General features: G+C 30.2%; 2 protein-coding genes across 4 annotated transcripts; both read right to left on the bottom strand.

The window, feature by feature from the left end:
* Window positions 1-2,842: 2,842 nt before the first annotated feature.
* LOC114129388 (2-phosphoxylose phosphatase 1) lies at window positions 2,843-5,708 on the bottom strand. Of its 3 annotated transcripts, none has more exons than XM_027994108.2 (4): window positions 5,228-5,708; window positions 4,993-5,166; window positions 4,747-4,917; window positions 2,843-4,671 (listed from the first exon to the last, which is right to left on the bottom strand). In XM_027994108.2, the coding sequence occupies exons 2-4, from the start codon at window positions 5,081-5,083 to the stop codon at window positions 3,467-3,469; spliced, it is 1,467 nt and encodes a 488-aa protein (XP_027849909.1). In that variant the 5' UTR covers window positions 5,084-5,166; window positions 5,228-5,708; the 3' UTR covers window positions 2,843-3,466. The 3 variants fall into 3 exon arrangements, with proteins under 3 accessions (XP_027849909.1, XP_027849910.1, XP_050053107.1); XM_027994109.2 differs by having other exon boundaries at window positions 4,993-5,367; window positions 5,495-5,688; XM_050197150.1 differs by having other exon boundaries at window positions 4,993-5,688.
* Window positions 5,709-7,906: 2,198 nt separating this feature from the next.
* LOC126552731 (uncharacterized) lies at window positions 7,907-16,220 on the bottom strand. Its single transcript, XM_050207588.1, has 4 exons — window positions 15,431-16,220; window positions 12,464-13,368; window positions 11,440-11,742; window positions 7,907-11,097 (listed from the first exon to the last, which is right to left on the bottom strand). The coding sequence occupies exons 1-4, from the start codon at window positions 15,724-15,726 to the stop codon at window positions 7,907-7,909; spliced, it is 4,695 nt and encodes a 1,564-aa protein (XP_050063545.1). The 5' UTR covers window positions 15,727-16,220.
* Window positions 16,221-17,732: the final 1,512 nt, after the last annotated feature.

Raw genomic sequence — 17,732 nt, 5'->3', positions numbered from 1 at the left:
TGTACTGGTCGTAATAACAGGACTTATCTAACAAGTTACCTAATAATTATTATCCATAATATTGTATTTGAATTTTATTTATAAAATTGCACCTGCGCGCTAGCAATTTTGTTTTTTATTATTTTACTTTTATGATAACATTTTATGTTCTATTTAAATACATTTTTCGAAGTCGACATTTATTTTTAAGTACCTACCAAACTAATAATGAAGGTTTGTTTTAATTATTCACATCATAAATATGTTTAAGAAATGGTGTGCCATTATTCAATCAATCCATAAAAATATATATATACGAGTACCTATATAAGCTATATTATACGAGTAGGTATATTGTAAAGGCTGTTGTAGTCATGACCATTATTAGTCGGTTGAAAATATTTTCGTTGGGCAATAAATCAATTTAAAATTAATATGAAACAAAATATTAACAATAATTTTATGTCATAAATTTATAATATTATAATGTTGAGACACCTTTAGCCTAGTGTTAATAATATTATTTAGAGTTACAATTTACAATAATAACGATGGAATTGTTTTAAGTTTAACTGTTTACTTAGTAATTACAACATCAATAATTTTACAATTTTGGAAAAGAATTTTGAAATGTCAACTTTATTAGTGTTGACTGTTGGGATTAATTTTCAAATATTAATAATAAGTTAAAATAATAATTTTTGTTTATAAGGATTTGTACTTAAAATGTTGATGTAATTGGTCATTGATACGTAAAATAACCGTTTTCACAACAATGTTTTGTTTATTTATTGCATTTCAAAATATAATGTTCATGGACATCACTATTCACTAACATATTCACACAATTTTGCAGAACCTAGATTACCAATACTCGGTAATAATTTATAGTTTGTAGAAAATAGAAATGTGTTATTTTATAAAAAAAATTAGCTGAACCAATCAGTTTCCTAGTTAGTACTCGCGTATAATAAATGTCTACAAGATTCAATATTCCAACATTAAATATTATATTTAATTTTTTTAGAGTATTATATTTTTAATATATAAGTAGGTACATTTTAATAATTCAGAATATACTCGTATGGTTTTTGATTTAGTTCAAAAAAAATTATCGGTTTAAAAATATCGGTTCTTATATTTTGATAAAATAAGTTTTGCAGCAGGAGTACAGTACACTTTTTTTAATGGTATATAATTCTAATTTATTGAAAATATAGTCCTTAAGTATACGAGTACTTAAATATTCTACGAATCGGAATTTAAATGAATTCATTATTAACGGAATGAGCATGCTTGATGAATTGTCCTGAATACTATATAGCAGTAAGGCGTATAGTAGATATTCGAATTAGATACCTACGCCTTAAAGATAAATATTATTTCCTTTTGTGCATTATTTATGACTATTTATCATTTACGATGAGTGAGGTTATGGACGTGAACGTGAATGACTAATATATTTTATAAGAATAGTTAGCTGAATTACCTTAAACAAAACTACAGAACCGACACTTTAACATAAAAAAGTACCAAACATAAATATTTCTATCATGTTTCGTACTATTGAATTTGAAAAATTAATTATATTCACATTCTTATTTATTCATTTATTTTAATTTTAATATTTTAAATTTTAGACGGACCAATAAACGTATTATAGTAAAGTTGTTCAAATATGTGTTTTTTTTATATTATGCCAATCATATGACATAGCTTCAACCTAAACGTCGAGCCTCGAGGTAGAAAATTGGATTTATTTAATTAATAATTTCAGTAATCAAAAGTTTAAAATTATTATATATATTTTTTTTAATAATATCAAAAAAAAAAAATCTAACAAAACCAGCGGAAAACAGGAATGCGTGTTATACCACACTATACCACTATAATACTAGTCTTTAACAAATTTAAAATATTATTTCATTGTTATAATTCATAAAGGAAGATCTTTAATATTATTGATGTTGACCCAAAAATGTATATTAACACTTTCAAATTTCAATACGTGATATAATTTTCAATGTGTTAAGATAATTAATAATTATTTTGAACCAGGACCAGTCGTTTTGTACTGTACACTGTAGATTGTAAAATATAATTTTTTTTTTTCATGTTAACGCAGTGACGAGTTAGTGCAATTTACGATTTGCAAGGAAAAATTTGTATTTCATTTAATTTTACCTATTAGTAATACGGTATAAATAAGCAAATATTTTCAAAATTTCATTTCATATATTATGTAGTAAAATATAATAATATATTATATTATATACTTAGAAATGTCAAGTTCTCACGAATAATCTTTTTAAATTTCAACACTAAGAGCAATTTTGTATTATATTTTCAATTCATAACTATAAAAAATGAACATTTTAAGTAATTATATTATTTTAATATTAAATATTTTATAGGAGATTTGATATTGACCGGTTTAAAGGAGAATAACTTACATAAGCAATATTCTAAGTAACTACGCGAATGTCATGTTAATGTACGTAATAAATGAGTTAAAATGCGTATGGGAGCAGCATATTATGCTGCATTTCTGCCCCTGAATTTTTTTCCAGTCGGCTTTGGCCACCAAAAATTCCATCTATTTTGTTTCTACATCCCCATTTTTCCCTTCATTAACATTTCGGATTTCTTTCCCCATAATAATTAGTTAATTAGTTAAGCAAGCCCCTTTCAAACGATTATCTAATTCAATTACGAAAATTTAAACACTTTTTTATTATATTAATTAAGTATTTAGGTACTCAAACACATTAAATACAAACTATTCATTACAACCTTGTTAAAATATGTTGTCTAATGATTATATAATATAATAAACTACTAATTTATTGTCTAAACAAAAATGTAAATTTAAATAATATATATATTTACCAGTAATAGGTACTCAACATTTCTCACATTTATGTTACATGGCTAAAAAAAAACAAATGTTTTTTTTGATAAACATCTTAATAAATAAAAAGTTTAAATAAACAATATAATTAATAATAATATAATAATTGTATATAACATTAATACTTAAAATAATATACATAATAAAATAGATAAAGTAAAACAATTAATAGAAAGACCATGTGTGACTAGAATTAACAATATTAACATATGTATATTATATTATTAAGTAATATTGTAATGCAGCTAGATTACATTACATTATAATTAATAATTATAGTAATTTTTGTAGCTATAATAATTACACTAATAGGTACACTAAACAATTATCACATATAATAATGCTCTGATAATTTAATTTACAATTTAACATTATTTTTAAGTAAGTAGCGGTAGTGTATGTAAAAGCAGATTTAGTGAATTGATCAAAGATCATAGTATAACGGTAGGCAACAGAAAACAATATTTATTGTTTCTTTTCAGCAATAAAAATACATATAAAACAATATTTTTTGTGAATTCAGTTAAGCGCTTTTTTAACAAAAGAAGGGTATAATAATATAATGTGATTTACAAATCAAGAACGAGTACCACATGCTTCTTTATAGTTGGAAGCATTGAAAGTGGTAAAATAATCGTCATGTATGAACCTAATAGCATACTCTATTGGACATAGATAAATTGACGAGTCTGTCCAGCTACCTGCACGGTTTTTACAAAAAGCCACCGATTGAGTTACATCTTTGCCATTGAAAATTACTCTAAAGTAAAAGTCTCTGCCGGGATAAGTGGTGTCAAACGTATTGTTTCGATACACCTCAAACACAAGGCGGGAAGCATAATGTGGCGACATGGTTTGAGCATTGAGAACTCCAAAGGCAGCTAATAGGTACTGAGCGGTCAAGTCATGACCCGAGTATAGGACTAGACGAGGTTTACTTTCAGATACCATTTTCAACAAGTTCATGGCAATATTCAGTGCAAAACCATATGACTTTAGAAGTCCAAATTTTCGCAACAGTCCATGTTTAGCATAACGTTCCAAGTCCCAGTCTATGTAGTTAAAAAGCTGCTTTACATTTTCATGTGTTATACAATCATCCTGATAGCAAGGCAATGGTGCTCCATGGCATACATATGTCATAATAGAATCTCTAAGTAAGTAAGGGTCTACCCGTACACTACTGGACATCAGATGTACTATATTATGTATACGTTTGAGCATTTTTTCTACTACTCTACGGCTCTTTAACCGTTTTGCAGATGACTGTTTTATTTTCATTTGCAAATTATTAACATTAAAACAGGCACAATGATCAAAACAATAACTGTAACTATCACTTTCCTTGAATGTGACTTTGGATAATACATCTGGTGACAAAATTGCATACATAAAGGCCAGTGCACTTTGGAATGTACGTCTATACTTTGTGCTATATATTATTATATCATCAGAATTAGAAACACTAAGCAAAGGGTGGTACACAGAACGTAAGGTTCGTCCAAGCTTAAGCATTTGAGACACACCAATCGGGGTGAGTTGACTTATTGAACAATTGTTCTGTGGTGGATATAATGGGTATCCATGAAAAGGACCTAAAAACTGTAATGACATGTTGAAGAATATGTTTTGTAAGAATTTTGTATAACCATTGTATTCCTGATCAGGTTCCATACTGCAGTCTATATCAGCCATGTTCCGAACATGGTTCATTGGCCCGCGATCTCCATGTCTAGTCAGTATTATTACTCCTTGAAGTGTAATACTATTATTTAGCAATCCTATAAACATACATAATAGAATAGTTAAGTAAGCCATTGTATACTATACATTGTATTGCTATATCTATAAAATACCAATATCTCCTTCACCGCCACGTTTGATCATGTGGGGAGGATTGCACACTCTAGTGAGTTCATTATAATCGATTCTGGACACCGTTCTTTTATACTTGAGTGCAAAGTTTTCAGATATGTTTACAGTCTTATTATCAGGTACAGGTCGATCAGAAATCTTGAAATATAACACTGAAACAGTTATAAATATAGTTATAAGTTTAAATGTAAAATTGTCAACTGGGTAGTAGACTGTTAAAATTTCACCTGGAAAAAGAATGCATAGCCATATGATCAAATAGACTAAATATCGGTGGCGGGCAATATTTCTGACGGTCACTACTTGGACATTAGCCATGACAGTTTATTCAAATGTGTAGTTGTTTCTAGGAATAGCCTACCACTAATACTTGCATTAACATTGTTCCTATTATCACTTTACTTTCAATGAAAAGTACATTATTAGTTTCCAATAATTTGTATTACGTAGTTGTTGGCTTACAAAAATGCCTGTCCTTGCCTTTCCGTGTCCAAGGACAATATTCGTTGCAAATATATTGTCGACAAGTGCATTTTATGCAGTGCGATTACCGTTCAGTTCTTCAGTGAAATTAGATAACCACAACAAAATTAACATTTCTACTAAAAAAAGGTAATTCTGTTCTAAATGTCTAATATTCCTCAGAGTCTACATAATGTTACTAATAGAATTAAAACTATAGATAATAATTTGAATTTTACAATTTACAATAATATGTATTATGCTCACGCAAAACTGCATCAGTATTGACACTATTGACAGTATTGTTAATCATATTAGGTATATAGATATTATTCATAGACAAGTATACTACAATTTAAAACTAGTATATAGATTATAAGTAACAGAGAATGAATTGATACTACGCAATATTATACTGTGTAAATACTAAGTACTAAATAATATAATATAGTAAATTAGTAAATAGTAAATACTAAATACCACGATTCACGATCACGGATTCGTGATAACTACGTTGCTTACTAATAAATGGCCAAGGTTCATTGATAAGGTGTAGACACTTTTTCTGTGTTATCAGTTAATTGAAAACAAAACACATAAACAGATCACCACTAGACTGCGTTGAATACCCGATAGAGATGGAGGATGAAAATTTTAAATTACTCTGCTTAGGCGGATATCGGGGGACTTGGGGCCTTAGAATGTAATCAAATCACACCAGACGTCAAAATAAAAAAATGCGTGTTTCAATATTTGATGTAAATAGTTTTTATTTTATAGTTCCTTGTAAAATTTATAATTTATTTCAGTATTTCACTAATTATTTGATAATCATTATGATTTATTGAGTTGGAATTTTTTTCCCATTACAATAAGACAATACTTAGTTCACAAATTCACGATTAAAAATGTATTGTATAATTAATGCACGTTTCAGTTTTTGTCTAAACATAAAATAATAAACAACCATTTTATAACAAAAAACCATATTATCTTATCTTACGGTTCACAGTTGGTTACAAAATTATGTTTAATGTATAATAATTGATGGAATAATAATTATAAATTTAGAAAAACTATTTTCTGAAGAAAGCTCAGAGCTTGCTGGCAAAAATCGGTGAACTTTTTTTATATGGATGAATACAATAGTTTGTGTTTTATAAACACTTAAAAGGTGTATGCATTTGATAAAAAATAACTTACTACACTAGGTAACTTTAAATATTTATTACATACTTACATGTTACATGGTCATATCTTTTGAAATATTCATCTGTTCATTATTTGATATACCTATCAGGATATTTCGAAATTATCAACACCTAGTTTATCAGCAGAAATGTAAGGGTTAAAGAATAGCCTACCAGCCAACTTTGAATTTCAGGACTTGAAAAACCAATATAATCAAAATTCGTTTCCAAATGTCTATAAATTAGTTTAAGCGGAAATAACAATTCCAATTTCTTTTTCAACGTGTGAATGCATCTTCTCAGCTATGAGTAGATTGAAAAATTGGTTACACGCCATTATGGTACTATGGTTCAAGAAAGATTTACCAAGATATCTAATCTAAGCATGCTATTTAGCATGCATTGAGAGAGAGCTTACCAACAAAATAGATGGAGAAATTATATTGCAAAAATGTGCATTATCAATCAGAAAAATTTAAATTTAAATTATAAAAGTTAAAATAATTAAAATACTGATAAACGGTTATTTATATTATTGTAAGCAGTGGTGTAGCGGGCGGAGGGGCTGAGGTAGCTGCAATCCTCCCCAAAATTTTAAGAAAATTGAAGAAATTATTTTAATGGTCTATGGTCTATGAAAAAGTTACAAAAGTCTTAAATTTTATTTTTACTGATTTTAAATTGTCATAGCATTTTTGTGTTTGTTATATATTAATAATACTTCGGCATCTGCACGTTAAACTTATGGAAGAACCTAGGTAAACCACTGCTATGAAAAAAATGATAGCCTCCCCGAAGAAAAATCCTGGATACGCCACTGATTGTAAGTATGCAATCATTCCTTTTTCATATACCTATTTACTACACTTAAAATAAATGTAATTTAATATTGTTAGCTTTAAAATATTAAATCTGTTTCGACTTGTTGTGGACTGTATTAATTAGGATATTGTTAAATTAATTAAAATGCACTTTTAATATATTGACTGTATAATAATAATATATAATGTGAGTCACTCGCACTAGCGTGTTCATCATGTGACAATGTAATTGCGACTGAACTCGGATAGTGCAGAAAAGATAGTCGATAAGATTATTAGATTATTACAGAGACTACAGATATAACAATAATCATTGTAGACATATAAATATTACAAAATACAATTGAAAAGACATAATACAAAATGACCAATATCTGGTGTTTGAAGCCTTAACATACCGGCCGCCTTGGAACGATTCGTTTCAAAAAAAAAAAAAAAATAATAATAATAAAATAAATAAATAAATAAACGAATAAATAATAATAATACAATAAATATAAATACAATTATACAATATAATAAGAATGTTTTATAATATGTTGAAAATTTGAAATATCAACAAACAAATAAAATAAAATAAATAATAATATAATTCGAATAATTTAATAATTAAATACATATGACATAATATTTTACAAATAAATGGAATTTACAATAGATATATTTTATTAATTATTGTCAAAAGGTAATGGACATAATTTGCGGATGCTTCTTTTACATTCCCAACCTTGACCAGCTACCGTAGCTACTCTGATTTCGCCATCACCTCCTTGATGTACTTCTTTGACTCTAGCCATACGCCATTGGAGGGGGGGTAAGTTATCTTCGCGTACCAAGACTACTGTGCCTACTTTGATTGACCTGCCTTTGTTCTGCTTCCACTTCTTAGTCTCCTGAAGTTGATTCAAATATTGTTTTGACCATTGTGACCATATTTGTTGTGTTAAACGCGACATTTGTTGCCATCTATTTAAGCGGTTGGTAGATGTATTACTTAAGTCAGGTTCAGGAATAGCGATAAGCGATTCACCGATTAAAAAATGCCCTGGTGTGAGATATGATAAATCTGACGGATCTGTTGAGAGAGGTGTTATTGGTCTAGAATTTAGACACGCTTCAATTCGTATTAAAATTGTATTTAATTCTTCGTACGTTAAGGATGCATTACCTAATGTTCGATAAAGATGATGTTTGATTGATTTAATAGCAGCCTCCCATAGACCGCCGAAGTTAGGGGAACGTGGTGGTATAAAATGCCATTTTATTCCGATATCGGCTGTGGCATTATTAAATATGGATTGATTTTTTTCTGAATATAGTAGATCATAAATTTCACGTAAACGATTATTGGCGCCAACAAAATTTGTAGCATTATCGGAATAGATATCAGAAACAATACCTCGTCGACTTACAAATCTACGCAATGCGTTTAGGAATGACTCTGTTGTAAGATCGCCGACTAATTCAATATGAATGGCCTTTGTTGCAAAGCAAATAAAAACGCATATGTAACCTTTAATAAGCGGAGAATTACGCCGTAGACTAGTTTTAATCATTAGAGGACCTGCATAATCTATACCACATTTTGAAAAGGGCCGACTTATTGTTACGCGATCTTTAGGTAAGTCGCCCATTATCGGTTGAAATACAACTGGCTTTAATCTAAAACATGGTATGCATTTATGTACAACGCTCCGCGCGATATGTCTGCCGTTTATAGGCCAATATGTTGTGCGAACAGCAGCTAAAAGGGCTTGAGGGCCACCATGCATAATTTTACGATGCTCGTATTCAAATATTAATCTGGTAAATACACTTCGATGCGGTAATAATATCGGATTACGTTGGAAAGTATTTAATGCGATAGCATTTCTTAATCGACCGCCTATACGTAAAATACCGGTTTCATCTATATATGGACGTAGTTGACAAAGATTGCTTTTACTCGGTATCGATATTTTATTTTGTATACATTGTATTTCGTGTGACCAGTGTTGTAGTTGTACTATTTTAATCAAAACAATACGAGCCTTTGTGTATTCTTCTGCCGTTATTGCGCGAATTAATTTACCTTTGACAATCGTGTTTTTATCAAATTTGTATAATTTTACGTTGTGAATAAATCGATAGATGAGTGCAACGACTCTGATTAATTTCGATAGCGACGAAAATCGATTTATTATAAAATCGTCGTAATGTGCTGCTGAATGTAATGTCGTAGTTGTTCGCCTTTGCTCAGGTATGTTATCTGCTGCAGCAAAATGTGCACGATCAAATGTTGGCCAATTAATTGCTTTAGACTTTAGCCAGTCAGGTCCACTCCACCATAGAACGTCATCATATAATTGTTGCGGTGTGCAACCTCGCGATATTATATCAGCTGGGTTAGATATAGTTGTTACATGTCCCCATTCCGATATATTTGTGAGGTCTTGGATCTCTCCGACACGATGAGCTACAAAGGTACTCCATTTGGTTGATGATGATGATATCCATGAAAGAGCAATAGAAGAGTCCGTCCAATAATATTTTCTCTCGATTTCAATATTAAGTTTGGGAACAAATTTGTTTGCCAAACGAGCTAATAATAAAACAGCACATAATTCTAGTCGAGGCAATGAAATAGCTTTTAGAGGCGCTACTCTGGATTTAGCGCATAATAATTGAATATCGCATTCGCCCGTGCTTGAAACTGATCTTATATAAATACATGCTCCGTAAGCTTTAATTGAGGCGTCAGCAAAACCATGTATTTGGACACTAATAACGTCTTTGTATTTAATAATCTTGCGAGGTATTTTTAATTGATTTACGTATTGCAAATTTGATTTAAAATTAACCCAATCATTAGCATGTATTTCTGGTAATGGTTCATCCCAATCTAAATGTAATTGCCATAATGATTGCATAATTAATTTTGCTTGTGTAACTACCGGACCGATAAGACCTAATGGATCAAATATCGTTGCTATTGTTGACAATACGTTTCGTTTAGTAATACGCGTATTATCCGTCGTGAGGTCATTAACCTTATATTGAAAAATATCTAGTGAGGTGTTCCAATATAAACCCAATATTTTTATTATACTACAGTGTTCATTATCGAGTACCTGCATGTGTACATTATCGATATTAGATATATTAGATAATAATTCGGGTTCGTTTGAAGTCCACTTTCTTAGTTCAAAACCCGCATGTTTTAATACATTTATTAATTGATCGCGTAATAATACGGCGTCTGATATAGTTGCTGCGCCGCCGAGGTAATCATCTACGCAAAAATCTGTTTTAATTGCATTGCATGCTACTGGATACGTGTGCATTTCTTCATCTGCTAATTTTGTCAAACATGCAGTTGACAAATATGACGCCGGGGTTGTACCATAGGTAACAGTTTTGAGCTGATAAATCTTAATTGGCTGGTTAACCTCTTCACGCCAGATTATCATTTGATAATACCTATGCTTAGGCTCGATCCATATTTGCCTATACATTTTCGATATATCAGCTGACAATGCATATTGATGAGTACGGAATCTAGCTAATATGCAAACTAATTCTTGTTGTATATTTGGTCCCTTTAATAGGACATCATTAAGACTTAATTCTGATGTAGTTTTGCAAGATCCGTCGAAAACGACACGTAGTTTAGTGGTTAAACTGCTTTCTTTTACTACAGCGTGGTGTGGTAAAAAATAATTTTGGTTTTTATTAATATCGATATTTTCAACAACTTCCATATGTCCTAAATCTAGGTATTCACGCATAAATTTTATGTAATCGGATTTAAGTTGGGAATTTGAACTTAGTCGCTTTTCTAAAGCGAATAATCGTCGTAATGCTGTAGTATATGAATCGCCTAAATTAATAAAGGTATCTTTAAACGGTAATTGTACAATAAATCTTCCATCAGGACCTCTAGTTGTTGTTTTCTCAAAATAATTACGACACGTCTTTTCTTCAAGTGTGTAAGTCTCTTGTGTGCAACATTCTTCTAGGCGCCAAAATTTTGCAATTTGTTCTTCAATTTTTTTGTTTATTTGTACGCTTGATGAAAATAATGATACACAATTTTTGTTTGGTTTATTTTTGTTCACTTGTCCCGATACTATCCATCCTAATTTTGTTTTCTGATATATAGGACCATTAATTGACGGTCGCCGTTGCTCATTACAAATTATTTCGTAGAATAAACACGCACCGATAATAATATCAATTCTTTGTGGTATTACAAACGACGGATCGGCTAATTCAATGTCCGGAATAATTAACGATGATGGATTAATTGGTATCACTGGAATATTATTTGTAAGTTTTGATAAGACAATACATTCGACGTCTGTTTGATAATCTGATACGCGTGATTTTAATTGTATAGTAATAGACGATGTGGCTACGTGTTTAGATCCCTCTATACCAATTACCGAACAGTTAATAGGTGTCCGCTTTATGCCTAAACTTTGTGCAATTTCTTCACGTATAAAATTATTTTCCGATCCAGAGTCTAATAATGCTCGACATAAAATACTAACACCCGCTTTAAGGAGCGCGCACACCAGATACGTTTCGTTACGTTCCGTCACGTCACGTCACGGTTTCCGTCGAACGGAAAGCTTTGCATATTATAAGTTCTTATGAACAGGCGCACACAGGATACGACACGTATCGTCGCGTTGCGTCTTGGAAACGTCATGTGACGGATATGTTGCTGTTTAGAGCAAAATTGACGGACGACGGAAACCATTTGTCAGCTATTTGTCGGCTTCAAAATTTCGATCATTTTTCTCTGTGTGATACAAATTTGTAATTATGGAAGACGAAATTTTGATTGAGTGCGTTCGAAAATACACATTTATTTATGATGTAACTGATAAAGGACACGCTGATATGCGATTGCTAAAAAATACATGGGAAGAAATAGCAAAGACAGTGGGAAGTTCTGGTAAGTATAATTTATTTTCATTGAACATTGAACATTTTAACATACTTCTATACAGTTTAAATGCTGTAAGACTTAAAAAATAAAATAAAAAATAAAATTGTGTATACACTAACCAAAATTATAATATTATTAGATTTATTTAATAATTATTATGTTTTACCTTAAAAAAACTGCTGTATATAATTTATTTTTAAAACTATACTAGATACTTAATATACTTAATAATATTATTTTATAAAATATTTAATTTTTAATAAAGGTAATATTTGTTTTCAAGAATTACTTCGGGTTGTAAACGCTTTTTCCCACTGCCACGGTACAGAAACATCTGACATGAAAAATTGTTTGAAATTGTCTCTTATAATAAAAGCTTCTCTTGGATTATTTCCTCCAACTCCTGTAAAATTGTTCAACCCTTCTGGAGTATTTGTATCTTCCAATTCTCCTGGTTGCCAATAACATTTATCATCCCTCAAAAAATTATGCAACACTGTCGTCGCCAATATAACTGAATCCATATTCTCTGGTTTCAAGTTGAATTTTTTATTATAAATTTTAAATTTTTTTGCCAATATACCGAATGCATTTTCAACTACTCTTCTGGCTCGGCAATGGCGGTAGTTGTAGATCTTATTGTCTTGATTATTTTCAAGTGATTTCCCTGGATACGGTCTCATTGTATTTTTAGTGAGAGGAAATGCTTCATCGCAAACAATCACATGAGGAACGATTACGTCTGAAAGTGGTAACGATTTTGGTGGAGGGATATTTAAATTTCCATTAGCAAGGGCTTGCCCTAGAGATGATGATTTAAAAATTCCACCATCACTGTTTCTTCCGTAAGCACCAACATCAACAGTTATAAACTTATAATCTGCATCAACAAGAGCTAACAATACAATGCTAAATTCTTTTTTATAATTAAAATACATAGTGCCTGATTTTGGTGGTTTTTCAATTACGCAATGTTTTCCGTCCAATGCACCTATGCAATTTGGATAGTTCCAGATACGCCAAAATTTTTCTTCAACTCGTTGCCATTGTTCCACAGTCGGTTGGGGCATATAGATAGGTTGCAAAACTTCCCATATAGCTCTGCATGTATCATAAATTATTTTACGAACTGTAGACTCACCAATCCGATTGCTAAACGAAATAGTTGCAAAAGAGTCTCCGTAACCTAAAAATCTGCAAAATTTAGGTCAAAATAATTTGAAAGGTTAGGTTACCTTATGTAGATTTTAAAATTATGTGTTTTTTTATTTTATTAAAAAAAATCAATACATGATACTAATAGGTATTTTTCAAATAATATAAATTTATATACCTATTATAATATATTTACGCAGAACCTTGTTTTAAATGTACAATTCTTAACTATAAAATTTGAACATATTATACATTTTTAACTACAATATAATTTTTCGTTATCATTATGCAATTTCATAAAATTGAAATGCTTATAATATTTTTCCTATAATGACGCTTCGAGTTTTCTTTATAGCTATTTGAAGGAAAACGTATGTAAAATGTAGTGTTGAATTGTTTAACCGTAGATATAAATACAAATTTTATGAATTTTCAACGCTTGTAAAAAAAAATTATGATTAACGATTTTTTTTTAACTACAATAAGAACAACTCATAAGGAACCTTGTATTAAATTTTCAAGCTTTTTTGAGCAGACAAAATTTTTTTATCGACACTTCAAAAAAAAAATACTTTTAAAATTTTAGCTGTCTATAAATAGTTTTAAAAAAGTAGAAAATTTAACTGAATATAGATAAATAATAAATATCTAATAAGAATAAGATAGTTTATACAAATATACTAAATTGTAAATAATGTATCAAATAATATTATTTTAAATATTTATTTCAAGTTATTAACAGTAATTAATGTTATATATTATATTAAGTTAGTTTTAAATATTATTCGCTATATTAATAATTTTTGTACGAATAGCTAACATAACTTACCTGAGTAAAAAAAAAAATATAGATAACCCTTCCAGCCTTGAAATAATAAAAATAATTATCTTAAATTTGTGACATTTTAGTCTCGGAATGTAAAAAAAGATGGACCAGTCTTCGTGACCAATTTCGGCGAAACGTTTTAAAGAAAAAAACAGTAAGTGGTCAAAGTGCAGAAACTCGTGTAAAATGGAGATATGAAGACACATTATCTTTTTTAACACCACACATGAAAGAGAGGGCTCAAAAATCAAATTTAGCTTCCGAAAATAATGCAACAGATTCGATCAACAACGAAATTTTTACACAAGATGACGAAATAAATTTATCTTTTGGGAATTCAGATCAGTTATTAGTCCCAAATAATAGCTCTGCATATTCGAACACATTTTCCTCATCAGCTTCGTCTTCAACAGCAGCCACAACGCCTGTTTCCAGTATAGCCGAATATCAAGACAGCATTCCGAGTAGCAACAAAAAAACTAATAAAACACTTCAACAGCCGACGACTGCTCAAGTTCTGGAAAAATACTTAGCTTCAAAAAAAGTAAAATTAGAATCACCTAATGATCATATTAAAGCTTTTTTTGTTGCTATGGAAGCAACCACTAGGAGACTACCTCCAATTCTTCAAATTGAAGCAAAGGCCAAAATAAGTGCGTTACTCTCTGATTTGGAGATGAAAGCTTATCTTTCTAATGAAAATAATAGTAATATTGCTTCGCCACTTCAAAGCACCTCTACTAATGAATATCAAGTAACTATCACGCCAACTGCCTCTCCCAGTAGACCAGTAGATTTTTCCAATCATGGAAATCGTGTTAGTTATGAAAACGTGACTGGTTATTCAACATCGATAACAGAAAATCCTAGGAGTGGTCATGAAGAGTTTTTTGAAGTGAACAGCGTAGAAAATAATTACTACAACCTTTAAAATGTCACATTTAAAACTTTTATAAATATTTTATTTTAGGTATTTTCATAGGCAATTAACAATGTCTCAGTGTTATGTTAATTGTTTAAATAACTAAATTTTTACTTCTATTATATATAAATTATTAATATACTTTAAATTGTATACATGTTTCATAATAATTCTACTTAATATTTTAATTTTTTTTTTTATAATTTTTTAAACGAATAAATTCTTTGCGGGTTATATTACAAAAAAAAAAAATGTATTGTAATTTTTAATAATATAATAATGCTTAACTCTGTTTAATAAATAATAATAATATTAATTGCTTTTGTTTAATAAATAAAACTATGTTTACTTACTTTAAGGTGATTGCTAATCTTTCATCCGGAGGAATACATCGCCTGAAATTCGTATCTTGCTTTTGTAGTTGCGGCAGCATTTTAAGCAGTTCAAAAAATTTTTGCGAACTCATCCGGAAATATTTAAAAAATTTAGCTTCATCCTGAAGAAGGTCTGGAAATAATGTATGAAATTCTCCGTGTTCATCTCTTTTTAAATTTATATTATGGACCCATAAACGTTTTTTTTCTTTTTTCTCTTCCTCATCTATGATACTCGCTATTACAAGGAGTTCCTCGTCAGAAGAAAAGTCCATGGTGAAATTACAATAAAGTAAAATAACAAAATTGTCTTTAAGACCACGATGAAACACACACTGCTAAGTTCAAACGTAGAGTGACGATTCCTCCAGGTAGGAAAAGATGGAAAGAGACGCATCTAATGTGCGCTTTTTCACCGTTCCGTCACGTCACGTCTACGACCGTCTCCGTACCGTAACGTGACGGAACGTAACGAAACGTATCTGGTGTGCGCGCTCCTTTATTGATTACACGCACTACGGCTGTCGATAACAATATTTGACCATGATTTATTTGGGACGTATGGGCACTAATTGTTGTACTAGGTTCATCATTATCTTGATTAACGATATTATTTATTTCTGCGGTGTCATTAATAGTTTCTATGTGATTTGAGTTTGATTTAAAAGTGAGATGTAACAATGAGTTATGAGGTTTATTACATTTAGGACATGGACGCATATTGCATTTTTTATTAAAATGTTGTCTTAAACAAATTTTGCATAATTTTAAATCACTTACACGTTTAATTCTGTCGGAAATTGATAATGCTAAAAATGTTGGACATTTATAGATTGCGTGATTTAGCTTACATATATAACATTTTGCTACTGCTGTAGTTGTTGCTGTAAATATTGACGTAGATTTTTTAAATTGTTGTTGACGACTATTAATTTGTTTTGAGGCTTCTACTGCTTCTAATACACGCACTCTTTTTTCTAAAAATTGTAGTAATTGTTGAACCACAGGTACTTCATTTGTTTCGGTAGTCTGAGTTTCCCATTCTTTAACAGTATATGGATCTAGTTTTATGACAATAACATGTATTAATAAGCATCCCCACGTTTTTGGATCTTGACCTAGTGATTCAAGCGCATTCATATGACCGTGTATCGAATCTATTAGTTGTCGTAATTTTAGTGCCGACTCTTTGTACACCGGCTCTAAATCGAACATGGATTTTATATGATTTTGAATTAGAAATCGCTTATTGCTATATCTATTTACTAACGTTTTCCATGCTGTTTCATAATTTTCAGCTGTTGTTTCTAATGACTTGATTACTTGAAGAGCATTTCCTTCAAGTGATGACTTTAAATAAAAGAATTTTTGAACGTTCATTAATGATGTATTAGTATGTATAAGAGCTAAGAACATATCGTGAAATGATGTCCAATTTTCATAATTTCCCGAAAACACTGGTACATTTAAGGGGGCTAGTTTTACAATCGAGGATGGTTGTTGAGACCCTGAGGTCTGTGTAGATTCACGCGAACTTTGGCGACCACCATTATCTAACTGTAATTGGCTTGTATTCTGTCTTGCATTATATTGTTTGTTGTTAATACAGGTCGTGGCTAATGTTAATGCTTCGAAATATAAATTTTCTACTTCACATTCATACGCTGTGTTTTCCTGTGTGTCTTGTAGCTCAGTAACTGCCGCCTGTATTTGACGAAAGTCTTGCCAAGATTCTTCTAGCTTATCTTTCCTTGCTATTATCATGTTTACATCTACGTTATCAAGTGGTGTTTTCAAAAATGTGACACATCTTGTTATCTGGCCTTTCACTTGACCGCGACGACTAATCAAAGCACTGATCTCTGCCATCTTTTCTTATCTTTATAAAGAAATTAAACTGCAATATCGACGTTGGTATATCTTTCTTTTTATAATTTTATTACTCGAAAAAACCCTAATAATTCCTTACACTTTTAATTTTGGTATTATCGTCCCGCTTGAATTTTGCGCTTTATATACTTAAAATAACTATATACTAATATAAAATTATAAAATTTAAGAAAGATCTCACCCGAATAGACTTCAATTTTTGATTCCTGAACTTATTGACATCACCACTGGCACTTAATATTAGCAACTTACGTTACACAGGAATGTAAAGAGAGAGAAAAAAAAAAAAAAAAAAATTAAATAAATAAATTAGGTATATGTTATTTTTGTTCAAAAAAGAAATAATGTATAGTTATATCCAAAAATTAAAATTAATTTCACTTGGCGGAAA

The sequence above is a fragment of the Aphis gossypii genome, chromosome 1 (assembly GCF_020184175.1).
Source record: "Aphis gossypii isolate Hap1 chromosome 1, ASM2018417v2, whole genome shotgun sequence".
In the NCBI taxonomy this organism is placed as follows: Eukaryota; Metazoa; Arthropoda; class Insecta; order Hemiptera; family Aphididae; genus Aphis; species Aphis gossypii.
This window is presented reverse-complemented; position numbering and strand designations above follow the sequence as displayed.

Coding starts and splice junctions, on each gene's coding strand:
- LOC114129388 (XM_027994108.2), bottom strand. CDS start 5,083: ATGGCTAATGTCCAAGTAGTGACCGTCAGAAATATTGCCCGCCACCGA. Junction 4,918..4,992: donor GCTATGCATTCTTTTTCCAG/GTGAAATTTTAA, acceptor TAACTGTTTCAG/TGTTATATTTCAAGATTTCT. Junction 4,672..4,746: donor TGGCGGTGAAGGAGATATTG/GTATTTTATAGA, acceptor GTATGTTTATAG/GATTGCTAAATAATAGTATT.
- LOC126552731 (XM_050207588.1), bottom strand. CDS start 15,726: ATGGACTTTTCTTCTGACGAGGAACTCCTTGTAATAGCGAGTATCATA. Junction 13,369..15,430: donor AGATTAGCAATCACCTTAAA/GTAAGTAAACAT, acceptor TAAATTTTGCAG/ATTTTTAGGTTACGGAGACT. Junction 11,743..12,463: donor AAAAGCGTTTACAACCCGAA/GTAATTCTTGAA, acceptor GAGCATTATTAG/ACTCTGGATCGGAAAATAAT.